Here is a 27,779-nt window from a genome sequence, read left to right on the forward strand (position 1 = left end):
AATATGTAAAATGATGAAATGCCATGATTCTGTAGCACATGCAAATGGAGCCCTAAAGAGTTTTTAAGCTCAGAAATGCCTTGGAGTTTGGACTGTGGAGGAGGATAGTTCATGCAGTGGCGTTCTGAAACCAAGGCACTGGCCATCAGAGAATGGAATATTGCTAAAAGAACACTAGAAAACATGTTAGTATGCGGTGGCTAGATCTGTTCATTAGATTGGAGGGAAATGCAGATAACAGAGCTGAGCTAGTTTTTTTCATAAAGCGAACTCCTTGTTTACCAAAAAAAAAAAAGCGAACTCCTTTAAGAAAAAACCAGCACAGTGGGAAAGGAATGTTAAAAGTGATAAGGGCATCTACTTTCTAATGGAATAGGCACTCAAAAGAATATCAAACCAAAGGGTGCAATTTTAATGTGATGGTTGGCGTAAGCCACTGTCTCATTTTGAAGCAAGCTTAGAATAGTATGAAACACAATAAGGAATGGCATATTCTATCTCGAGCCTTAAAATAAGCATCTCCATCACCACCCCTATCCTTATCAATAATTTTTTTTCTTAAATAATAGAAGAACACTGCAGAGATGGAAAAATAGTTTCGTCTATAGTGTCAACTGAATACATCGGATTAGAGCAAGGAAAACAAGCTGAAAACAAATAAAGGGAAAGACACTCCAAAAGACCCCATCAAAAAGATCACCAACTCCCACTCATTCCACAGAAATGAGAGGATCTGTCTCCGAAGGAGCGATCTTGCCATCATCACCAGTGCACAGAATCTCTTCCAAATCAGCTGTGTCCCTTCCCTCTTGATTAGGAGCTCGAATAGCATTTCCATTGCCATTAGAATCATTAGTTATGGGAAGGGTAGCAGAAGAAGAAGAAGAAGAAGAAGAATTAGAAGCCTTTGTCAGCTCTTTAGCTCTCTCCACCTCCGCCGCCCAATCCGTCGCAATGAGCGCATACGCCATTAACGTCGCACATGATAACTGCGCCGCAAGCAAGCCCAACCACATGCCGGCGAAGCCCATGCCGGCGACAAACCCCATCAGAATGGCGACCGGCATCCCGACCAGGTAGAATGAGCCCAAATTGATATTAGCCCCAGTGCTGGGCCTTGCACTCCCTCTCAGCACACCGCACCCGGTGGTCTGCGGGCAGTTCCCGAGCTCACAGAGTCCGGCAATCGGCAGGGCCGCTGCCGTGAGCTCCAAAATATCCTCGTCCTTGGTGAACAGCCTCCCCCACCGGTGCCTCATCGAGGTGGTGAACGCCATTGCCATCAGCCCAAGCACAGCCGCACAGGCCAGCGACACAATTGTAGCTCTCCGGGCCTTGGCAGGCCGATTCGCTCCCAGCTCATTTCCCACTCGGGTGGACACCCCAAGGCTCAGTGCCGACGGGAAGACATAGACCAGGGACGTCGTCTGGATCAGTATTCCCATGGAGGCCACCGTGGCCCTTGGGTTCGCCAGCAGGCCGCACAGCATTATCATGAACTCGTACCACCACCATTCGAGGCACACCGAGACGCATGTCGGCACGGCGAGCCGGAGCAGCGCCGACCACCCTCTCAGACAGTCGGCGCTGGGGCTGACCCACGAGTCCCTGTACACTCCGGAGACGAGTATGAAGAGAAGCAAGCAAAGAAACAGGTTCAGATTGGTCCAGACCATCGCCAGGGCGACGCCAGCGATGCCCATTCGCAAGTGCACGACGAGGAGGTAGTTCAACGGGACGTGGAGGGCGACGGAGATGAAGGAGCAGTAGGTGACAGGCAAGGTGATATTCTGCGACCTGAGATAGATCCTAAGAGGGTGGAGGAAGGAGAGGAAGACGAGGTCCGGGACAGCAAAGATGATGAAGGTGTGAGCGGTGGAGGAGATGCTCTCATCCTGGCCGCACCATAGCAGAATTCTCTTCATGTTGAACCAAAGGAAGGAGATAGGAAGGGAAGCAGAGAGGAGGAGGAGAATGGTTCTCTGGAGGGTGAGGCCAAGGAGCTTGCGCTGCTTCGCACCGTAGGCCTGCCCGCATATGGGCTCCATGCCCATGGCGAGACCCGACAGGACGGAGTAGCCTGTGATGTTGGCGAAGCCGATGGAGAGGGAGCCACCTGCGAGCTCGAGATCACCGAGGTAGCCGAGGAAGAGCATCGAGATCATGGCACGCGAGTAGAGGACCAGACCGGTTACAGCCGTGGGGATGGATATCCTTCCTATAGCTCTCATTTCCTCTACCACCTGAACCCAATTCGCATCAGCAGCTATTAGTTTCTCTCTGCTTCTTCCGAGTGGAATTAAGCTTCATCAGGTCTAGAGCATGAGTTATATGCATGCATATAAGCTAGCGGGGTTGGTCGGTTACCTCGGAGAGAGTAGGCCATCTCTGGAGGTCCTCTTCCAAGTGTTCGTTGCAGGGGATTAAGAGGTTGGACTTTTTCATGGAGGAGAACGAGAGCGGAGCGGAGGGCGCGGTATTGCACATACTGTTTTTGCTTGCCTCCTTGTGTTTTCCTCAGGATTCTCACGAGGGGATTATTTGGAGGCTTGGAGTTGTTTTGCTTTGGGGGGGGGATTGTCTTTAGCTCCTCGCTTTGCATTGGGTGGACTAACAAGCTGGATGCTTATATATAAGGTCGGGAAGAACAGCCTAGGAGCTTCTTCCGCACGTGTCAATTCTATTGGAACAACAGGTAAATTTCTTTTTCATGATGAACAATATGTTAAACCTTAAGCTTATATGTCAAGCCTTAACCTCTCTCTCTCTCTCTCTCTCTGTGTGTGTGTGTGTCTGCGTATGTCAAGCCTTGACCTCTCTCTCTCTCTCTCTCTCTCTCTCACTCCCCAAACCAAGGAATAACCTTTTTCTCTTAATCCTCCTCCTCCGAGAGAGAGAGAGGGAATAAATATGATATGTAGGAATTGTGGGAGTGAGAGCGAAAAATGTATTTGCTCTTGATAAGCTGATTAATTAGTGGTTAACGCCCCAGCCGTATGCTTTCCAGTGATTGGTTGGGCTGATGCTAGTGCATTTTGGCCTTACTCTTATGATAGGATCCTTACGACTTTCACTTATTTCCTGCTATTTCTTCTTACTGTCGACTACCCTTTTCTTTTACTTTATGCCGTTTCCAAATTCTATTTTACATGGGCCCAAGCCAAGGAATAACCTTTTTCTCTTAATCCTTCTCCGAGAGTTTGCGTTCCGGACCCTAGACCTTTGTGTTTGAACCGATTCGGCGAAAGGAATCCACCATGCATGTGTCATGCAAATGCTCGGCAGCCCATGTTTTTCAGGTATCATCTGGCTGTCGCTGAAAGGAGGTAATTTCGGAGCATGTAGTAACGTTTCCTTCCTTTTTCCTTCTTTCTCTGTATCAGTTATTGTCATAGGAAAGGTCTTTCTAGCTTCTGGTAAGTAATGTTTCCTTCTCTCTCTGGTTCTATTATTATTACTACTACTACTACTACCAGAAAGGTTTTCTTCTAGCTTTTGGTAATGTTTCTTCTTTCTCTTTCTCCTATATGCTACTGTTATCAATATTTCCTTGATATTTTTCTTGGAGGGATTTTACTTTGTTTCCTGCTTAGAAAAAAGAAAATTGCTAAAGTCGGTGCTCCATTAACGGGGTTCTGTTGGAATCTTTAGGCAACTAAGCGCCTCCTGTTCCCCATCTTTAATTAGTGGGATTTTGCTAGGGCGGATGGAGTGGGCCTCCATTGCTACTTATGGTAGAACCTGCATTTGTTCCCTCTCCAACTTGCACTCAAAGTGTTAATGCTCTCCCCAAGTGCCTTCCACCCCAAAAGAAAGCTTCTTGCGTCGAAGACGTAGGCTTCAAGCCCTCCCAGGCTCCAAGGCTTCACATAATTCCCCAGCATCATTCCAGGGTTTTAAAAATATCAAAACAATTAGGACATGCTTGGTTGGGAGAATTTGGGCTCTTAAATTGAAATGGAAATGAAAATGAGTGACTCTCATTTGAACTGTCCCCCAAACCTAATTCTGACTCTTCTCTAGTATTGAAATTTTATTCCAATTTTGATTCCGATCGCAAACCAAATGTGTCCGAAAATATAGCCATTTCGATCCTAGTTTTGATTCCAATTCCAATCGCGAACCAAATGCATCCTTATATGTTCTAGAGCTCCCAATTGACTCCCGGCAGATGACAGTCGATATAACCCACAAACATACTGGTTACAGGGGGCAACACCTACAGGCACTTCCCTGGGGCATCAGTCCTAATTAATACCACTACTCAAGCATGCATGCTCTCTATAATAGGATCCGATGTTGTAATTACTGTCAGTGGAGGAGCATAATTAATGGTGTGATGCTACAACAATGCCCTGTTCCCATTCTCACTCACTATGCTCCCTTGCCGATGTGGCAAGAGATCGTCGCTACAATTAACAACGAGGTGGTCGAATCCTCTTCTGCCACGCTTGCACCGGGAAACAAGCGGAGCATTGTGGCATTTTTCCTAATTGGTATAGTGAGGAGGAAGCAGTTGGAAGATAGGGAACACACAGGACATACGTGCTCCAATAGGCACCACTTGTTTCTTGCACCCCTTTTCACAGCACGAAGAGCCTCTGCCTGCCCTTAGGAAGGGGAGGGAGGGAGAGAGAGAGTCTCAGCCCCTCCACAAGAACAAGTTGGCACACTGTTGAGAGATAGAGATAGAGATAGAGATAGAGATAGAGATAGAGTCTCAGCCCCTCCACAAGAACAAGTAGGCACACTGTTAAGAGATAGAGATAGGAGAGAGAGAGAGAGAGAAGCAGCCCCCCAGAAGTACAACATGAACAAGTTGGCACGCTCGCACAATCCAGAGGGGGTGTTTGCAGCAGAGTGGGGTGAGCTGCTGCCGCCCAGGGATCAGCTCGTGAAAGCCACGCACATGTCAGGAGGCACGTGTCTGTCCAGCTGTGGTTGGAAAGGTGGGGCTGGCACGGGGAGGCCTCTCCGGACAAAGGATAAAAGGGAGCCATACGTTTGGGTATCTGTGTATATATTTATAAAATGGGTATGTGCATGAGGCCAAGTCAGTGGGCACCTTTGGGTTGGCAGACCACGTCCCCTGCCACTCTTTCACAGGGCCCAATTCCCCCACCACGTTATCTCTCTTTCTTTAATATTTCTTCTTGTTGGGTTGCAGTGGATCCGTTTCTTGGGCTATTCTGGAATTAGCCCAGCTTTCTCCACACCAATTTAACATGTACGGTGGTCCAACGCTGAGGTTTGCCATCACTGACGCACCACAGCTATCAACCTAGCCTGACAGGCCTATTTTGTGATTGAGGTTCGAGCTAGATAATTATTTCCCAACCCAACCGATTTGGTTGCGCCTAGCCAAGCCAAATCTATAACCCGATTGGACTCAACCACATCCTTTGGGTTTTGTAGCCGCCCCCTTAATTTTACGTTTTTCTTTTTTTTTTACTAGCTGCTCCCACTAATCGAGTACAGCCAACCGTGTCAAAGAAAGAAAAGATAACTCAGAAGAGGAGGAACAAAACCTAGCTCTATTCGCCTCATTGTAAATATGAAAGATATCACATTCTCTCACCAGCTACGTATATCGCCCAAAAGTAGGTATTCGGATCCTCTCCTCCCTTGGTTCAGTATCCACCATACATACGTCATCTCCTTCTCATCGATTTTATTGGCTGCACTCGCTTTAAAGCAGTGTGAGTGGGTGTTGTACCATAAAAATAAAAATAAAAAAAAGCATGCTTGCGTGATAGGCCACGGTCATGCCACGAGCTCATGAGAGGAGAGAGCTAATGTACTCTTAGCTGGTTTTATAACACGAGCATTTTCTTTTTTTTTTTTTTTATGAGCGAGACGAGATGGGGGGAAGGGGTCCGGCGGAGGGAGTGGCTTCTGATCTCGGACTGGGTCTCCATATTGAAGACTGAAGACTATGATGAAGGCATTGACGACCTTTTCGGCCATCATCGTCCATGGTATCCATGTAATCCTTTCTCTCTCATTCCTCCCCTCTCCCATATCCTTGAGAACCATATCTTCTACCTGTTCCTTCTTCCCTTTTGGCACCGTCGTATATGTTTCATCCACAACGAATTTGATGGGAGATCATCTTCCTTTTAGAAGAAGAAAGGGGGAGGAGCACTTTTATTTGCAATTCCTTTTTCTTCTTACAGGGCTCTCCTACTCTACGAAACAAATTTCCAAATTATTTAGCACATAACATAACCGATTTTAAAATATCCTATCCTTGAGACCACAACCATCCATGTGGCTCCTTATCTGCATCAGTACCACATGCTCGGTGCGAGCACCAACAGTGATAATAATGGTGATTAGCTGTACCATGTAAGTAGTATATACACTAAATATCTTGTGCTCTTATCGCATTAGGAATGTGGTGTTCTGAATGCCAGTGCAATATGGGTAGAATATATTCTCAGGATAGCTGTGCTTCTCCTGTAGAGTTCGATGGCGATTCCAGTCTATCCAAACGAAAATGAAAAGGAGGGATTGCATTTCTCCCCAATTGTGGTCATCAGTGGACCTACCACCTGCTGGGGTGGTGCTCCCAATACCTGGCTATTAGTGACCACAGCATAGTACAAACATGATCATGTAGCTGTGGATCGGCACTGGTGGGCAGGGGAGGGCTCATTTCTTGAGGCAACTCTCATGCATGACATGCATGTATGCATGCATATCTATAAGAATGTCCAGGAGCCCAAAATGAATTAGAAAGCACTTGTTGGCACAGTATACGCTCCGGTCTCTCCAGGAAAATGTTCTTGAAGACGACCATGAGATCAAAGATCTGATCACTGCATAGATTATAGAGTAGGTGAAATAACTAAATGTTTTTAGTACGTGTTCCTTTAGACATATAGATATTGTGTCATGAGTCATGACAGCGGAATGTGTTTCATCATCTATGAAGGTTGTCACCTATCGCAGATACTGATGTCAGTAGGTAAGGGAAGTTGCAGACCTGAGAGTGGTGGTAGTTGCAGAAGGAACGCTTTAATACCACAGGTTCCTGCACCACAGCATGGGCATTCAAGGCAATCAGATTTCTTTTTTTTTTTTCAGAAACCTGTGATGGCCCCAAATCCAGGAATTTGTTCCAAGATGCTGCTGATGCAGGAACAAACAAATGACAGCCCATGAAAAATTAAAAGTTCACAGCACCAGAAGCACAAAGCATGTCTCCATCAAAGCATTCCTCATCTTGTTGGCCACAAAGATCTCAATCCAAACATCCACAGCAAGACACCCTGTCGAGGATGCTATTCTGGCTCATTAACACTGAACCGAATAAATGAAGATAGAAACAACTGACGGACCATTCCATTAAGTCATCTAAAGTAGAATCTGTCGGTGCTAATCTTCAGGCATAGAATGCGACCCATCATTTGGAGGTTCGGACGCTAACTTCTGTAAGGGCGAACGGTTTTCGAGATTCCATCATGGAAAAAAAAAAGGTGCGCTGAATTGTTCTTTTGTGCATAGCTATAAGCCAGTATTTCTAGAATACGTTAATATTCCACCTTCTAGAAATTCCCTATGTTGATGTGTAAGATGACTTGCTTCTGATGTCATCTATTGCAACTCTTGGATACATCCATAAGGCGTAATGCATATGTCTTCAAGTCTACGTAAAAACTCGTGCTGTGTCACATAAATGAGCATCTACTGAAGCAAAAAAAAAAAAAAAACTTCCAAGTAAAGATTCATGCTTATCTCATGTCCTTTATCGTGCAATTCTTGCAACCGGCTTTTAACTCACGATGATGGCCATGCATGAATCAGTGCAGTGTGTCAATAAAGTAATAAGCCAAAACTATGCTGCACTTTTTTTTTCCTGCTCTACCAGGGAGTGTTTTTGGCACTTGTTAATAATAGCTTTCCCTTTCCCTTTGAGATTTGGAAGATAAAAAATTCTGTTTCAGACTTCGGTAATGCTTGTGATAAACAATCAGAAAGCTGAGAGTTTGAGCGTACAAGAAAGCTTAAAGAAGCAGAAATCATTGCAGGGTGACAGCCAGGAAAGAAATAAGTAGCATTATTTAACAAATGACATAAATTATTTACATCTTTTCCCATGCGAAATGGTTAATAAAAAACAGTATAGATTTCAAGAAACATAAATGACAAAAAGAATACAACAATATACTTATCTGCGACCCCTTGTCCTTGCAATATGAGATCGAGGAAGACCAACAATCGCCAAAAGTCCACTGCCAAAAGCTGCAACTGCTGCTACAGCAAAGGCTGGTGAATTGCCACCTCCAAATAATTGATCCCATGGTCCACTTCCCAAAGACACAAGTACCTGATGTTTCACAATTCCCATTAGTAACCGTTAAAGGCAGGTAACACTCAATTAGGAAGCATGGTAACTGAACACCAGCTTCATTTTCCATCTCTATGCCAAAAAGCTCTTGTATTCACATGCATGCAGATGATGTGAAAGTTCTTTGGTAGGTCGGACAGATGTTGACAGTTACCAAATAAATTGTTTGCAGAGTTCAGCTCAGCAAGGCACCAACTCTAATATCCTACCAATTTTGAACTTTGTTCCAGGGGTGAAAATATATCATTTATCAAAGGCCTGATACTTCAGATATAAATTATGCGGTTCATGCGATATGGCTAGGTGTTCTTCAATATTGGAACTATAGTAGCATTCCTTGTCTATGGGAACCACTCAATCCATATTTGGATTTCTAGAACCAATAACTTGGTGCATTATTCATAAGTTCATTAAGATAAAAAAAAAAAAACAGAAGTACATCATCCTAAATCAGAAAGACAGGTTGACAAAGATAAAAAATAAAAAAACACTACTACATTTTAGTTCCCGCTCATAAAAAATGCAAATACAACACAAAAGGCAATATTTTTCCTAATGATCTCAACAAGTGAAATGAACTGTTTAAAAAGATTAGTGAATTATAAACTTCTGCTGGAAAACCCATAAAAATCTATAACTGATAGTAAAGCAAAGAAAGTATATTGGAAGAAAGAGGAAGAAATTTGTTAATGAAAGAAAAATCAAAAGATGTGTTATAATTTTCATCAAATGTGATTCTCCGTCATATATACTTCCATTATTAAGCCTAACTTGCATATAAGTATGAATGAATTTCCTAATATATTCAACATTCCAGGTTAATTTATTATAATCAACTGATAGCAAAATTTTACCCATCCAATAACTTGAATTCTCAGGTTATCAAAAAAAAAAAAAAAAACTTGAATTTTCATCATCAATGAAGCCAAAGTTTAAGATTTCATTATGAGTTAAAGTTAAGATTTATGATGACACAACAATGTAGACAAAGAGATTAAATATTTTAAGCACATTAAAGCAATTCCTTCCATAGACTGGCGTTGGATTGACATAATGATATATAGGCGACATAAAAAAGAAACAACCTCAATTCTTATCCAAGCTTCTAGACCCTACACCGATCTATTGAAAAATATGCTCAAGGAACTGAACAACATGTCACCTCACCACTCTGTTGTTCTCAAGAGAGCTTAACTTAAAGACCCTATCTTGCCAGGCCATCTTCCTTAATAAGATATAAGCATAAACTGAACCATAAGACTAATTCAAAACGGTAGTTAAGGACAAAGGGCTATGAAATTGAAGAAATGGTAACTCTTTGTCTCATTATTTGAAACCAAAGAAAATCTTAGACTCCCATTGATCATGAATTACCTGAGGCAGGTTTACATAAGGATGATTTTCTGAAGATTGGACCTGATGAGGGACTAATTATGGAATATTTGCCAAAATCTTCGCAAGTGAGAGATAGAAGACAGGTAAGAATGCATTTAGTTTGGAGGGCCGGACAGGATAGTATAGCCAGGGAGACCGGGCATTGGTTAGTAGTGGAAAACAGGATTTGGGCATGGACACATTAAAAGCAAATACAGAAGATAGATTATCTGGGTCTTGCAAAGTTTCAGAAGAAGTAAAACACGAGCTTCAAAAACGGTTTATACTTGCTTACCACTTAAATATGCCACTTGCTAAACAATGATATTACTACAGCTTGCTTAATAAAAAAATTAACTCTGATAGCAAGGTCCGCCGTACCGGTGGCCGGCCGGACCGGTACGTACCGGCTGGTAACGGTCCGTACCGGCCGGTACGCGTGGTTTCAAAAACCACAGCGCGCGGCGCCTGTGGTTCTAAAAAAAAAAAAATCGTACCCAGTGGCGAACCGGCCGGTTCGCACCGGTACGTAGGCCCGGTACCGGTTCGGATAAAAAACCGGAAAATACCGGTTTTTATCCGTTCCGGTACCGGTCCACGGCCGGACCGGTACGTACCGGCCGGTACGGGCGGTACGGCATTCCATGTCTGATAGGATATCAAAGCTCCCTGTTTTTCATATGTGATGTGGGTTTTATCATCTATATATCTAAATTCATTAAGTTAGGTCAGTTTGGTTCCGGTGTGGTTGGTCCAGGATTAACTTGGCAAAAGTTCTGTACCTGCCAAACCTACACTTGCTCAAATGGAAGAAAAAACATTTAGTCAACCAGTTTACTTTTAAGTGAGCCCACTGCCCAATAGGCTAACATGACATATTTGCATCCCTAATTGCAAACTAATAGAACAATCAATTCTAAGACACCAAAACAAACATTCTTCCAAATCTCCAGTAAGAGAAACTGATTTCACCAAAAGCTATTCTTCAACTTCACCTTCCCCATCTGAATTCGTTTCGGCAGTGGTAAGTCTTGGAAGATTTGATCATAGGTGGAAAGCAACTGATGTGGAATAAAAAATAATTGACTCCAGATACCTTTTGTATGCTCAGAACGTTAGTTAGATAATTTTTGAGCAGTTTTAATCTTGTTTAAAGTATGAGTGCATGAGAAACCTACTTTATGTATATGAACGGACTGAAAGGTCAAGAAAATCATTTGAATCTAAATTTTTTGGTCATTTAGGTTGTCTTCTATATAGGGTTTAGTCGAAAACCTGAATTCCTTCTTCCCTGTTTCTTGCAGCAGAACAGCAATGTCATTTCTTGATCCAAATTCTAGTTTTGGTCCAGCATCAAAATTGGTATCAGAGATAAAGGACTTCATACTCCTTCCTTTACTTAGTTTTTTTCCTATTGTCTTTTGTTTACCCCCTTTTTTATGTGTACAAACAAGAAGATCTTTTAACCATTACACACTAAATTATCATCTAGCAATAATGATGTGATGTCAAAGAATGCTACATTACAAGCAATTGTCACAACCTCAGGTGTTAAAAAAGTTCATGGAGACTGAAAGATAGATCAAGAGTCATGAAGACAAAGAAATTAAAGGACCACTACATGAAGAGCCTGCATTGAAGCTCTCCGAGGTGATGTCATAGAAGTTCCACCATTCAAAAATCTGCAGTTGAGGATATATTAGTTGAGAAAGGCATTTAGGTTCGATTTATTTGCCTGCAATCGAGCAGTTGCAACTCCAGTTGCTGCAATTAGAATTGCAAGCAATTAATACATTTGTTTGGTTGCCGAATACAATTGCTACTTGCAATTACAAGTGCACAAAAAAAGTCCCAGAAATTGCATCTCATATTGCAGTTAAAAACAATCATACTACCAATTGCAACTTAAATTGCAAATCCTATCCCAGCTACTTGTATCCTCTCACCTCATTAGCTTAAGTTGCAATTTAAAATTGTATAATATTAGTAAGTTAAAAATCAATTGATTATTTTAGTAATACATATTTAAAAATTAAATATTGTCATTTAATTAAACCAGAATATAAACTTTGCTGTTATAAAGTATATATAATTATTGTAATATCAAATAATACTCTCTATCTATTACAATAATTATTATTGTTGTAACACTATGATAATCTAATAGTATTGCTATTTTATATAATCATAACAACGAGAGCATTATTATTATGTTACAATTATTCTTATCATAATATATTATTTAATAGAGAAATAATTATTAGTGGTTATCAATTGGAAAAATTTTGCATCCCAAATTTCCAATAACAACTAAATTCTAATGCAGCAATTGAGTTGCAGGCAACTAAACAACCTTTTTAATGGTCCATCTAACCTTTGAAGGTAGAAATTCAAAGTAATGAAGATCCATGCAAGGACACACAGGCAATATCAAGTCACACTCTAAGCAATGACCGAGATAAGCAATCGGAAATCTATTCCCATTGATTTACTAGATTCTGTCATATGCAGATGATCTTCAATTAACAGACATCAAAACATCCAATCAAAGTGTAATCGTGAGAAATAATATGAGCCTCCTTCATCGATCTTAAGACAAAAGAGATCATGCCTTGGGAATCTCAGGTGATCCTGTGATGACATTTATTCAGAAAACAATGTGAGGGAATACAATTAACACTTAGATTTTTTTAGTATTCAGTGTTTGGAGATGATGACTTGCCCAAGTCCAACTCATCTAACTGCCACCCTTAATCTTTTGCTAGCATTGCCTGACTTAAGACACAGTCCAAGTGTTCAATACTTGAAGAATCCGACAGCAAAACTTAAAAACTTGAATAAAGAACATAGCAGTATAATTTATTATAAAATATAATAAACTAAAATATGCTCTTGGAATTCATTTAAAATAATCTTGATTATTAAATTATTCATGTGGGTTTAAAATACCATATATAAGTGACAATTGGGACTGCACTTTCTCAAAGTATTACTTTGGGCTAAAATTTCCTTTAGGCCCAATTTACTTTTGGCATGACTCTGTAGTGGGCCCAATATAAGCAGAAGGTTTAGACATATTGCTTTCTTTGCCAATCATTGGATCATAAATGCCAACTACTCACTGTCTCTTTCTCCGTATGGATCCCCATTCACCATAAAACTGTAGGACACTAGAGAGGAGGATAGGTTGCCAATTTGCAAGATTATGTTTCCTTCCACCTCAAGAAGGGATTGGGAGTTTAGAACATTAGATTTACTCTGCCATTTTCAGAAGGATAGATTCGGAGGTAAAGAAGAAACAGATATACCCAAGTTCTCTCCTTTCCCCTTCATCGGCCTCTTCTTTTGCTCCATCATCAGCGTATAGGAGAAACCCTTAAGTCCCTAATCAAGCAAACAAGTTGCGTCTACAACATATATAATCTCTATCGTATCCAGATAAAATGCCTTTTGTGGGTCAGGTTGAATCAAATCCTGAAAAATTGAAAATTCACTCAACAACGAATGGTTCAAACTTTGATCAGGCAGTGTGAGCTGTCCAATTTAAAAGAATTCTTCCTCCACATCACAAAGGAATTATCCCTGATAACAGAGGTAGTCATGTTCAGGTGGCCCATGGCATGGGTCAGTGACGATGGGATGATCTGACTATTAAAGGTGACTCATGAAAGGGGCATGGCCAGGTCTTGCTGTAATGAAGATGGCGATGCTGGTTCTTACCCAAACAAAGCCAAGGACTTCATGGAAGCGAGGCGGCCAAATCTCATGGCTTCAGAGGTAACGACACAAAAATTCACCACACTGGATGCAAAAGGGCAGATTTCCCAACCATGGTGAGGCAGCCGAATCTCACAGCTTCATGGCACCTTGAGTTAATCTAGTGGGACAAAGTGCGAAGTAATGGAGCAATCATGGCAAACATATAGGTGACTTGGTTGACCCGTAGTTGGCCCATGGTGAACCGAAAGCCCACGATCTAGCTATCCTGGCAATTTGGTTGAGGTCGTCAAGTTCGAAATAGTGGAACTATTACTGTGAAAAATCTTTAGGTATATGTTGCACTGTATAACAAGAAAATCATTATTTAACTATTTTAGTTGTCTTTCTACATAGGGTATTCGGATTCGAAATTTTGCATTTCTAGGAAAAATTTTGGAAGTCCATACAGAAATTGGTTACTTATGTCACGCCCCGTCTGCACAGGGCACGTGAGGCACCCAGTGCCCGCATGGGGGCCACATGAGGGGGAACACGGAGCTCTCCTACTAAATATTGTACGGTTTTGGGCCCTACGCGCTCAGACCCTCCTCGGTTTTGTTTTCCACCTAAAACGCATTAGCAGGATTTGGAGACACCCGTCTCATATGCCCAGGTTCTGAAACGAGTCTAGCCGATGTGGGATCTTTCATTCACCCACCCTCGGACTAGAGCTGCCCTCGGCTCTGACACCAAATGTCACGCTCCCACCTGCGCGGAGCACGTGAGGCACCCAGTGCCCACATGGGGGCCACATGAGGAGGAACACGGGGCTCCCCTGCCAGATATTGTTCAGTTCTGGAGCCCGCACGCGCGCACGTGCCGCTCGGACTCCTCCCCGGTTTTGTTTTCTACCCAAAACGCATCTGCAGGATTTGGAGACGGTGCCTTATAGCCCAGGTTCTGAAACGAGTCTAGCCGATGTGGGATCTTTCAACTTACGCTTCAAAAGTCCTGGTTTACTTGTAGAAGAATCAAGAAAAGTCTATAAGAGTGCCTACTAGGGCGGGTTGAAAATTAATTTTGTTTGATTTGTTTTTATAGAAAAGATTTTTTAGGCTAAGTTTGGGTCCTTTCTTCCTCTCTCTCCCTCCCCTCTCTTATTAATCTCTCTTCTATTATTTGTTCATTTCTACTAATATGAATTTCTGGTTTTTGCTCTCCATAACGTTAATTTACTCTTTTTTTCTACATGAATATAAAATCTTTGATTCTCAATGTCCATTATAGGATTACAAAAAGCTTGAATTGAATCAAAGGTGGCCCTATACATGGATTCTTAATGACTAAGGATCCATAAAGCTGATCCAAATAGTTTGGGACAAGGTTTTTGATGGTTATAAAGACTACTAAACAACTACCAACCAATTGTCAAGCTTCTTTTGAAAATTTGTTCTTTAAACCTACCACATCTGAAAACCTAAAACTGAAATTTTTAGCCCATTTTAAATTCTATATTCCTAAAACACCTATGCTCTGTTTCTGTAGCTGGCACACGGTCAATTTTTAAACCAAACCTTAAATTTCTAACCCCTTAGGTTCTTCCATGCATGTAGATCATCCACAATTGGTCCTACAGTACAATATCATAGTTTGCCGTCTCGTACCGAATCCCGTACCAGTGCCATACTAGCACAATGTCAGTCCGGTACGGTATAAAATTTTTTGGCGTACCGAGTGTCGGTACGCCACCCATACCAAAGTAGATACGCTCCGACCATCCAGTTTGGGCCGATATGGTATACTGAGTTAGATTCTTTATGCCTATAAGTCCTCTCAAGCAACTCCTCGTAATTTTGTTAATAAATTAAAGAAAAAAACAGACAGATAATGTTCTCTAGACGAATGCATCAGACCCCAGGGACCTAGAAATTTCATCAATCAAAGTTGCCCTCGGGAAGCAATAGCACTCAACAGAATGCATACTGATTAAGAAGTTCTAATTGGCATAACTTAAAACTTGCTTGGTCCATCATATAAGGAACTTAGGTTGCTAAACTGAACCTTATCATCAAGACTATAAGTGTTATATTGCAAGCAAATAAACATATAGAATCAAAGCAAACATATGGAGACATTATTTAGGGTAGTGATAATTTCATTACAAAGCAAACATATAGAAAATTACAATAATCTCATAAAACCAATTTTCTATATGACGGATCAACAATGAAGGCTATCTTCTGCTTAAGCAATTGATGGAAAGATATACAATCAACACATGCTCCTGGATGAGTTAAGGAAGTATATGATATGGTACCATGAGAGGTTAATTTGTTCGCATTAAGATTTAAAAGAATCATTTTTGTCCTCTATCTTACTTCCTCCAACAATGAGATGAAATGACTAGAAGCCAGAAAACACATAGCACATCATAACCCAATAGCACATCATAACCCATGTCGAAAAAGAACAAATAACCTGGTACTTATCCTCCTAGTTCCTCCCCTCTGATGTACTCTTCAAGCTCCTTCAAATTCTTCCTTCATCTTGCTCTCCAAATCAACACCCTTTCTTTTCAAATTTCGTGACAAGCCTACAATTTGCAACTTCTAAGAAAGGCAACTATTCTAAGTAGAACAAGAATATATATCTGCATATTGGCAAGCATACTAACCTAGGAAAAAAACAATTTCACTCAAAATAGACATTTTGTAAATGGTACGAAGAAATTATTTTTATTTCGAATAGAATTAATAGAGAAGCATATTGAACATTATAACCTAGATGGTGCTTTTAGCAAAAAGAAAAAGTAAACAATACATTAGAATTCATCAAGGACATAGACCAGTGACAGGGGAACAATATGTGATTTTTCAGCTTCATTGGGCTTGCATCAGTGACAGGGGCTCACATTAAAAATCTCTTTAAACTAGTTATTGATGAAGTTGTTCTAAATAACCAGGAAGATATTGTTGTTATATGTAACTTGAGATGAGTTATAACATTGGTTGATCTAGAGAACAGTAGGTAAAATGCTAAATCTGAACTATGGAAAAGAGTCAGAGATATGGACCTCAAGCCAAAAAAACAGAATTTGAAACACAACCAAAGTGTATGCAATGCAATTTCCTTTTTCCAAGGAAATAAAAATGAGGCAGTCAAAGCTAGTTAATAAGAGATACCATAATGCAACTGGTTCAGGTTCATTACCTTATCATAGGAAAAGAATTGTCAAAATAGATACTGTCACAACTAATCATCAGATCTACACAGATGAAGTGGCTAGTGCAAGAGTTTATCTAATAATATATTCATTAGCCACTAAAGCAAATATGTACTAAAATGACAATAAGGCCCATAATGTGCATGGTTCAAAGAACGAGTTACATACAAGGTCCAAGGAAAGATGGCCATGACCAAACTAGGATGAAAAGGAAAATGTATACCAAAGCTACAACCAATAAAGTAAGGGATGACTATACTTCAGCACAGTAGGGGTTATAGCAACTGCAGACAAAGTCAAAAACCTATTTAGATGGTACCGTTAAGCATTAAGAGTTTAAGACTATGTTTTAGTTCACATGAATGAAATAGAATCAGAATTGAAATGAAATGAAAATAGCAATAAAAGATAGGGAATCAGAATTTTCATTCCTATACCATTGTTTGGTCAAGAAACGAAAGATTGCATGTGAAAAAAATGAAAATCCATTCTAGTATTTATTTTAACTAATTATATTTTAAAAATATTTCAGATTGATATTTTAAATATATCCTTCAACAAGGAACAGAATCAAATTTATAATGCAACACTTATAATAGTTTTGGAGGCCTCCATTTAAATTTACTTTATATGTATAGTTGTATACATGTGCAAACAACAACCACTATCATGTTAGAGTGATCGATTTTTCACGTTTTCAAAATAGGACTTTTAAATTCAATTGAATTTAAATTATGAATTCCCATTTTATACTGTAAATGCCACTAAATGATTTGTACAAAATTTGTCACTTATTCCTATTTGTTACATAAAATGCGAGTAACTAATTCATACTTGAAATATCTTTAATTTTCATTTCTATAAGAATGATCATTTCTCCCATTTAAGATTGGAATGAGAATTCCTCCATTTAAGGGAATAAGAAACCTTAAGAAATCATAATTCCGTTCCTTGTTACACAACCAAACATTGACAAGGGGCCAAAGTTGAATTTCTATTCCATGCCTACTCCCATTCCAAGAACAAATGTAGCATAAGGATCTCAGCAAAATCCAAAACTGTGAGGTGCTAAGATTTGTGCTGAAGGGTCTAGAATGAAGGAAAAAATACCCCAGCAGCATCCATGAAGTTATAAAGGAGGATTAGCAAAGTTAGCAGACTCACTAAGAGTAAAATTTGACGGGCAAGCTACAGATAAGGATCCATGAAAGTCATCAAAAATATGGTGACAAGTCTGCATGATTTTAATTACATAATGATGTTGCCTTTTCCTTGTTACTTCCTTTTCCTTATTCTAGTTAAAGAAAATTTAAAAAGTGTGAAGCCTTCTAGCCAAATAATGAAGTAGCTATCGGTGGGGGGAATATGTTGTGTGTTATTCCATCACATTAAGTTACACAATAATGAACAGGAATTTTGCCCCCCAATTGACTTTATTTTCATTTACAAAAATGACACTTTCATTCTTTTTTGCAGAAAGTGTTCATTTTGGACTTTGTGCGCATCACACCCATACTCTCAAATGACCACACATTTAGCTCATAAAAGAACATTGTGATAGTCAAAGCACCACAGATAAGTAACAGATAACATACATAATACAATCAATACACAGACAGAAAAGCTCTCATACTTATTCATTGAAGATAGGTGTATGATGGTCCAAAAAATTCAAAATGGACAGGATCCTGTGAAACAATAAAAAAATAAAATAATATGACCCAATATAAAAGTTAAAAAAAGAGTAAATTTATCCTTATAAAATTCTGCAACACTATAGGATGTCATAGAATATCTTCATTCTAATCTTTCCCCTTGCTTCTATGGGTTTCATTTTGATGTGAGCCTTGGTTTTACTTGGCAGATTATACATATGTAATTGCTTTCTTTGGTTTAGTCTCTTGAATGGTCAGTGGAATGATGTGATTTCTTTAGGATACCAAGTCATTTGGTTTCTTTTCATTACATTTAAAATTTTGTAGTCTTTCTTTAAATCTAGAAGCACTTGAGTTGCCCAATACAGGATAGTAACGTGCCTTATTTCCCCAAAACGAGAATTCAAGAAACATAAGTAATTTTTGCGTAGAATTCTCAAACACTAGTCCTATAAACAAGGAAAAAAAGATACTAGTTAAACACAATTTAGGGAATATTATAGTAAGAGAATGTCTACCTGAGGGATCACAATTGCAAGATTTAAGAAATGCCCATTGCTAATCCTGCAATTTAATTGTCAGTAAGCACATAAAAAACAAAGGTAACAAAATACAAAAAGATTCAGGGCGAAGAAACTGAGCACCTACCTTGACCAAGCCTTAAGGACTTCAAATTCGACTAGAAATCATTGCATAAGGAATACTATAAGTCACCTACAAAAATGACAACTTCTTTGTAAACGTAACATGCCAATGACTATTAATTTTAATGAAAGTTTGTATTGAAGCTATTCACTCACTGCCAGTGGTGCTCCAAGTATTGCAAAGGCAATTAGTGCAGAAACAAACAATGCCAACTGAAGGAAGTCCACTGCTTTGGTAATCTGTATTTTTTGCAATATAAGATATTATGACATTGCTACCAAAGCAGAAAAAACATGAGAATGTTTGAGATTCCCCAAACAAGGCCAGCTCCCAACTTCCGACACATTTTTTCGATCACCACTGAAGTAAAACCCAGAAACAAACAGAATTCAACATCAGAACCGAAAGCCCCCATTCGCACTCCAGTTTGATATCTTTGCCCTTCATCTGGGTTGCCTCGATAGATCTCCCGGCCCCATCCAATCAGTGTCAAAGAGAATAAATGGAAACCATCCTATCCAAGTAAGTGCAGTAACAATCAGAACCATCCAAACAGGCAATGTTAAGGTATCTTAAAGGATCCTATCAATTCCCAGAGGAAAGCCTCTTGGCCATGGGTTTAGCTGCTCTTCTGTTCCTTCAGCAGAGTATGGAGCCACACTGCTAGAATTTAGAGGAACTTCTTGGACTGATGATATACTGATATAAGTAGTGATGATGAGAAGAATGATGTCAAGAAGAAAAGCAGACTTGAGGTTGGCACAATTTATGCTGCAAGCAGAGGGTGACAGTGAAGGAAGGATGGTAAACCAGCCACTATAAGATCCAGTAGCAAAGCCTAGTATATTCCCAAGGCCCATGAAGAGTGAAAATAAGCATTAGCTATCCGAGTCTCCTGTGATCCTTCCCTGAAATAACAGAAAGAATGGAGGCATCTATTAGGCAATCATCTTGTAGAGCAGCAAATCTGAAGTGACTCAAGAACTGAATATACTAGCTTGGGTCATGTGACTGCCCCAACCAGATATTGAACAAGTCATTCACTTGACTCAAGTTAGTTAAAGTCTTTTTTTCAGGTCTCTTAAAGTTTTCCACAGACATGAACAAAAGGAGGAGAAATTTTTCTCAAAAGAAAAAAAAGGAAAAAAAAGTGAAAAAGGTATCTTTCCTCCCATAAAACCTCCAAAAATCTCTATCCTGACCAAAATTCCTAAAATCTGAAAATGACTGGGAGGCATTGAAAAACAAAAGGGCATGCTTGGTCAATAGGATTACATTTCAATTCAGAGAAGAAGTTGTCTTACTAGGGCTGTCAAACAAGTGACCCATTTGAGCAGTTGTGTTCAACTAGAAATTCAACTCAAACTCAGCCGCTCTGTTAAAGTCAAAGTAGGCTGCTAGAGCTAGGTTTGACCTGCTTGAACTTGGAACCATCAAGCTAGAAATAGGAATATATAAATAATTAATATATATTACAGTAGTTACTGCATATAAATAAAAATTATTTTTATACTAAATTCACATGCAGAAGAATGTATTTCAAATTAAGTTTTAATGCCGAAATTAGCTCAAAATTTTTTTACAAAGGCCTCGAGGGACCTCTTGTTCCCACTAGATTTCTTAAAACAATTGTTCATGACAAGCTTAAGTCTAGTTTAAATTAAATATGCTGGTTCAAGCTCGACCTACTTACAGAATGAGCTGAGCTTGAGCTTGGCTTGACATGCTCAATTTCGACTAGTTTATAACCCTATTCTTACTTATAACCTATAAGACCTACCAATGGAAGACAATCAAAGACCAGATTGACAAACTAAGGCACAAAAATTAGTGTATCCAATATTGACAAAAGCATAAAATTTTAGAAGTTAAAACCCAATTATGAAAACCTGAAAGTCTAAATTTAACTATAAAGGATAACATTCTAGAGAAAAAGTTGACAGAACTTGGAATGGGGAAAGCTTTCACAAAGAAACAAACTTGCAAAGTTATAACTAGGAAAAAAAGTGCTCTGCCATAAGTAATGTGACACAGCACCTGAACAGATGCTAGCAAATTCAACAGTCGAAGGCATGTAATTACATAAGTGCCAAGACCCTCAAGAATAATAACTTAGAAGCCACTCAAACAACAATATATTTGAGTTATGAACCTTTATTTTTAATTAACACTAGGATTTAATTATTTGGGCCTTAATAATGAATCAAAAATGCTTGGTGAGCTCATTAATGGGACACCAAATGATAAGACCCAGTATAACATAGTATTCCTATGATCCTATCACTTTCATGTATTTAAAATGTTATTTTCTAGTGGTCAGGCCGATGCCATGTCAATGAAAAATAGTGCTGCATCAGTTACCCCATCTTTTCTATTCTATACACGGATCCAAGTAACAGTAATGTATCATTTCCGGCGGTTTCTTGAAGTCCAGTCCCATCAAAGAGAGAACGTCTTATACTACCCTAAATCCTATGTTGCAGGTTTCTGTTCAAGAAAGGTCAAAATGTCAGTCATGATTTCTATTTCAGTTTCCCTACTCCTATAGGCCTAAGAGTAATCGATCTATAAATTACAATGTTAACAAGCCATTTATCCACAGAAACAAGGTAACAAGCCTAAGACGCAATACGTGCCCATTCAGTTTCTCTATTCTTATAGGTCTAAGAATTCTGAAGTCATATGAATTTTAGTGTGTGCAAACTATTTATCCACAGGATCAAGTAAAAAGCCTCAGGCATTCCATATCGCATTTCAGTTTCACTATTGTTATATGACTATGAGTTTTTAAGTCTACAGATGGCAATGCCTGCATGTCATCCAAGCAAGTAATCAGGGTAATAACCTTAGAACATACATTTCCCATTTCAAAGTTTCAAGTTTTTGGGTAGGTCTAGGAGCTTTGCAGTTCATAATTACAATGCTTATTGGCCATCTACACAAGCTAGTATAGTAGTACGCTAAAGCCTAAAGAGTCCGATCCCCTATCCTCTCAAAGTGGTCCAAAGTCTCTTGTCTTGTTCCTCTGCTCTCATTTTCCACTCTTCACCATATATTCTACTAATTGCTCTTCATCATGTATTCTACTAATTGCACAACGTAAATGCGCCAAGTCCTACCAAATTAAGTCAGCTAACTTAAAAATAGTTCGACTCTCCTTTTAGCGTTATGGGCACCATGGTGGCTCAGAGTAGATCCAATGAACCCCGCAAACTATGCTGCTTCCCAGATATAGGACATAGACAACAACTTGATGCAACATCCTACCTGGTCCAATCCCATCACGAGTGATGAGCTATAAAATGGACAGAATCATCTATACAATACTAAGAACCATAAATACATAAATAATAAATTGAATTGACTAAAGACTAGAGCAAACAAAATTTTCCGGTCAGCAGCATTAGACCTGATGCGGGATTTGCACCCCGTCACCAGCAGAGCCCACACACCAGCCGAGCAGGGGAAGAGAGAGTGTTCCTCAGAAGGTATTGTCCGCTTTGGGTCCGATTTGGGGGTCGAGCGTACCCGGAGCCCTCCTCACGGCGCCTCACGATTTTGCCCCACAAAAGGCGCCTCCTAAGGGAAGGGTGATTGAGCCCCCCATTATATGGCACAGACCTTCCCGCTGATTAGCCGATGTGGGACTAAATTCGAGGAACCCCCGTAACACAGCCCCCCCAGCGGGGAGGTCCTGTGCCCGGGTCGGCTCCTTGCTGGATAGGCGGAGGGCCGAGGCCCTCCTTCTAGCGCCATCTGATGCGGGATTTGCACCCCGTCACCAGCAGAGCCCACACACCAGCCGAGCAGGAGAAGAGAGAGTGTCCCTCAGAAGGTATTGTTCGCTTTGGGTCCGATTTGGGGGTCGAGCATACCCGGAGCCCTCCTCACGGCGCCTCACGGTTTTGCCCCACAAAAGGCGCCTCCTAAGGGAAGGGTGATTGAGCCTCCCATTATATGGCACAGACCTTCCCGCTGATTAGCCGATGTGGGACTAAATTCGGGGAACCCCCCGTAACACAAATCTGATGCGGGATTTGCACCCCGTCACCAGCAGAGCCCACACATCAGCCGAGCAGGGGAAGAAAGAGTGTCCCTCAGAAGGTATTGTCCGCTTTGGGTCCGATTTGGGGGTCGAGCGTACCCGGAGCCCTCCTCACGGCGCCTTACGGTTTTGCCCCACAAAAGGCGCCTCCTAAGGGAAGGGTGATTGAGCCCCCCATTATATGGCACAGACCTTCCCGCTGATTAGCCGATGTGGGACTAAATTCGGGGAACCCCCCGTAACACAGCCCCCCCAGCGGGGAGGTCCTGTGCCCGGGTCGGCTCCTTGCTGGATAGGCGGAGGGTCGAGGCCCTCCTTCTAGCGCCATCTGATGCGGGATTTGCACCCCGTCACCAGCAGAGCCCACACACCAGCCGAGCAGGGAAAGAGAGAGTGTCCCTCAGAAGGTATTGTCCGCTTTGGGTCCGATTTGGGGGTCGAGCGTACCCGGAGCCCTCCTCACGGTTTTGCCCCACAAAAGGCGCCTCCTAAGGGAAGGGTGATTGAGCCCCCCATTATATGGCACAGACCTTTCCGCTGATTAGCCGATGTGGGACTAAATTCGGGGAACCCCCCTAACAAGACCTATACCAAATGTATTTATAAGCCATTAAGAAAACGATTTGTGATGCTACCGACCCTCGTCTCCTCCTCCAAAAATTAGCAAATTTTGCGTTCACCTGAAAGCGAACGATAGGAGCAGGGATCCCACGGCATGGCATTTAGTAAATTTATCGAAGATTCAAGGTCGTTAAAATGCTTTGCCTATCCCGACCCGGTTTTTTTTTTTTGCGAACCGCTAGGGCTGAAAAGGGCAATAAAGCGCATCGCTTTCCCGATTCCTCCGCCCACGTCGCTTTCGGCTCCGTCGAACTTTACTAAATCGCAACGCAGGGAGCCGGCGACGTTGCAAAGCCCAGCTCCGCTGCGTGGCGATGGAATCAAGAAGGAAGAGGAAAGAGAGAGCGGACCTGCGAGATCGGCGAGGAGGGCGCGGCAGGGGCCCTGGGTGGTGTTGTTGCCGACGTCGAGGAGCCAGAATCCTAGGAGGTAGACGGCGATGGCGCGGGGATGGCGGGATCCGGCGGGGGGGTCACCGAGGAGGCGGCCAAGGTCGGCGGAGTGGCCGACGAGGAGGACGGAAAGGCCGATGGTGGCGGCGCCGCCGACGATGTAGGGGCGGCGGCGGCCGAAGGAGCTGGTGGAGCGGTCGCTCAGGTGGCCGATGAGGGGCTGGACGATGAGCCCCGAGAGGGGTCCGCAAAGCCACACCAGGCTCGCGAACGCGTGGGGGATCCCCAGCTCCTGGACATAGGGCGTCAGGAGCGAGAGCTGGAGGGCCCACCCGAACTGGACGCCGCAAGCCACGGACGCCACCCGGAAGAGCTGCCGCAGCGGAACCCTAGGAGGCGGCGGCGCTAGCGCCGCGACCGGAGGTGCCGCCCCGCCCCGATGCCTCCCGGGCACCCGCGGTGGTGGTGGCGCCCCGCTCCGATGCCTCCCGGGCACTGTCTCTTTCAACGGTCTCTTCTCTCTCTCCATCAGTCTCGCGTCGCCGCGGTATTCGGAGTCGGTAAGGCCGGGGGGAGCGATCTTTGTCGAATTAATGAACGAATCTTTTTTGGAATCGCAATTCGCAGGAGATGAGAAAGCCGGGGTGGCGTACGAGGTGAGGGCTATATTGGGGTCTCATGGGTTGAGCGGAGGAAGCGAGTGTGGGGTGGTTCTATATACACCCCCCCTATTGCTCAGGACACCCCCCAAAAATTAAAAAAAAATTAAATACTCTCTACACCCCCCATTTGCTAAGGACACCCCTAAAAAATTTAAAATTCCTAAATTACCCCCCACCCTCCCCACCCCCTCACCTAAATTGCTCTCTACACCCCCCAAACCCCCCCCACCCCGCTCTTTCCCTCCAAAACACCTCGCCAACGCCCAAACCCCCCGTTCCCCCTTCTCCCTCTCGTCACCTGCATTCTCCCGATCTCCGACCACCTCGCCGGCTTCTCCCGGAACCACCTCGCCGGCTTCTCCCGAAATTTTTTTTTCACGGTTCGTGCTCCGTTCGGCACTGGATCGCCGAACAAAAGGCTTCTGTTCGGCTGAACAGTGCCGGACAGAAGCCTTCTGTTCGGCACTGTGCAGCCGAACAGATCTGTTCGGTTGAGGGTTGCCGAACAGAAGGCTTCTGTTCGGCACTGTTCAGCCGAACAGAAGCCTTTTGTTCGGCGATCCAGTGCCGAACGGAGTACGAACCGTGAAAAAAAAAATTTCGGGAGAAGCCGGCGAGGTGGTTCCGGGAGAAGCCGGCGAGGTGGTCGGAGATCGGGAGAATGCCGGCGACGAGAGGGAGAAGGGGGAACGGGGGAGGAGGGGTTTAAGGGGGGTTTGAGGGGTGTTTTTTTTTTTTTTCTTTTCAAAACGAAACGGAGGAGGAGGAAGGGGGGGTGTATGAGAAAATTTCAAGGGCAATATGGTAATTACACTAAAGGTTAGTTTGGGTATTTTTTTTTTGGTTTTTGGGGGGTGTCCTTAGCAATAGGGGGGGTGTATATAGAACCACCCGCGAGTGTGGGTGGAGAGTTGGACGGCGTTTTATTTTAAGGGGTCTGGCTTTTGGATATTTTTACGGGACATGCCACCGAATTCGGCTTTCCTGGCTTCCTGTTGGTCACAGCGCCGGGCGGATTGGACTCGGAACTGGCAGGAGAAGGCTGATCGGACGGTCGTGATTAAATGGGAATCATTTGATTGGACTACGGACAGGGTTTGGGCGGTGGCCGTCGGCGCGGATTTGCTTCCGTGGTGGCGATCGGATAGCGGCTCGAGGCACCAGCTGTTGTCAGGTGTGAGAAGGTTTATGCGGGCAAGGGACAATGGATGCCTCAAATGATTGGGGCTATGGATGTCACCGTATGGGACCAAAGAGCAGCTCATGTCCAGAGCCATGTGGGATATGCGCATAAGCTTATACATGTACATGTAGCAAATATCTTTGACCTTTTAAAAAAAAAACAAAGCTTGTCAAGTATACACACACATCTATATACATATATATGGAGCAAATATCTCATTTATGTGCACCATGAATCGGTCCTCCTAAATGCATGTCTCCTTTTGACACCCACATTTGCATCCCATGCTGTGAGTCGATATTGTTATCCACTTATGCTTTCTTTTAGTTTGCAGGAAAAAAAAAAGTCAATAGAAAAATAAAAAAATAAGATTTTTATATTTTATAAAAAAATTCATGGAAGACATGAAAAAGCTACTTTTCCACCGGTTGAAAATTGGAGTTTTTTTATTCAAAAGTATCATTAAGCTATCAAAACCTATAGGTAAGATCTTTTCTTTTGTTAAAGGTATAATAGGTATTTTATACAATATTTAGAAAAGTAGATGCTCAATCAAACATAAATTACTTTGGAATATGACATTTTTTTATTATCAACCAAATATGCCAAAATTAATTTTCTATGTGTCATATTTTCAGAAATTATCTTTCTAAAAAAAATATTTTACTGAGAACAAATTCTTTCTACGAACCAAACGAGCCCTTAAAAATTTATCATACATAATAGATGATCTACTCATATGATATCTATTATATTTACTCTATTGTATATATATATACATATACATATATATATATATATATATATATATATAATAAAATGGAGGTTCTACTTGGTTAGAGTTCCCTTCTTGCTATGTGGACAATAGATTAAAATTACACTATCCCATTTAAAGCAAATCATTAATGTCGTGAAGCATATCTCCGATTCCAAGATAAGATGATGATAATGTAATTCTCAATCCAAGTAAAGTGCATATTATTTTCTAGCATACTTTAACTAAATTTTTATATTATATTATGCATTTCTGCATTATAATGGATATTTTAATATACAAAATTACAGCATGTTTAATGTAATCTATAGTAGAATAATAGAATAGTTCTTATTTAGTACAATATTCAGATATTATAGCATGTATATGATAATTAATAATATAATATATCATTTCTTATATACTATATTTTTATCATATGTCAATTATATTTAGATAATTAGGTAGGATTTGGTCTGATATAATATAAATATAACAGATATTAAAATTATTGTAGTAATAGTTAATTGGATATAGTTAATGATGGTAATAATGTTGAAACCATATTAGTACGACCCTATCCCATTCAAAGCAAATCATCAATAGCAAGATCTATATTCTGTGCTCAATTTCTAAAAAATAGTTAATACCACATTCTAACATTCAAAGTATATCATTACTATCAATAAGCATATCCTTCCATTTCAAGGTCAGATGATAACGATGTCATTTTCAGTTCATGTAAAATGCATCTAAAGCAATTTCATTATTTAGCATTCTTTAATTAAATTTCTGCATTAAACGCTACACTTCTATATTGCAATGGATATTTTAAAATATTAAAGTGTAATATCTTTAATATAATCCATTAGTAAAATATTATGATAATTCTTATCCAGTGCAATATTCTGATATTATAACATGTATATGATAATTAATAATATAATATATATCTTTTATTATATATTATATTATTCATCATATATCAGTTATATTTAGATAATTAGGTAAATTTTGGTATTATATAATATAAATATAACAACTATAAAATTATTGTACTAATAATAAAAGAATACATAATTACATTAATTGGATATTATCTTCAATGATAATGATGAAGAAACCAGATTAATACTATATTATTCTATTCAAAGGAAATCATTAACAGTAAAA

The 27,779-nt window shown here is 41.0% G+C and overlaps 1 protein-coding gene, 1 long non-coding RNA gene and 1 pseudogene across 2 annotated transcripts; 1 reads left to right on the forward strand and 2 right to left on the reverse strand.

Annotated features, from left to right (window-relative positions):
• Positions 1–583: 583 nt before the first annotated feature.
• On the reverse strand, positions 584–2,702 carry LOC103699286 (protein DETOXIFICATION 48-like). Its single transcript, XM_008781323.4, has 2 exons — positions 2,368–2,702; positions 584–2,243 (listed from the first exon to the last, which is right to left on the reverse strand). The coding sequence occupies exons 1-2, from the start codon at positions 2,485–2,487 to the stop codon at positions 711–713; spliced, it is 1,653 nt and encodes a 550-aa protein (XP_008779545.2). The 5' UTR covers positions 2,488–2,702; the 3' UTR covers positions 584–710.
• A 3,013-nt stretch (positions 2,703–5,715) lies between these two features.
• Positions 5,716–7,652, forward strand: LOC113462757. Its single transcript, XR_005512275.1, has 2 exons — positions 5,716–6,970; positions 7,090–7,652. It is a non-coding gene; the product is annotated as an uncharacterized LOC113462757 (long non-coding RNA).
• A 396-nt stretch (positions 7,653–8,048) lies between these two features.
• Positions 8,049–24,718, reverse strand: LOC120111128 (annotated as a pseudogene).
• Between the last annotated feature and the right edge of the window lie 3,061 nt (positions 24,719–27,779).

The sequence above is a fragment of the Phoenix dactylifera genome, chromosome 6 (assembly GCF_009389715.1).
Source record: "Phoenix dactylifera cultivar Barhee BC4 chromosome 6, palm_55x_up_171113_PBpolish2nd_filt_p, whole genome shotgun sequence".
In the NCBI taxonomy this organism is placed as follows: Eukaryota; Viridiplantae; Streptophyta; class Magnoliopsida; order Arecales; family Arecaceae; genus Phoenix; species Phoenix dactylifera.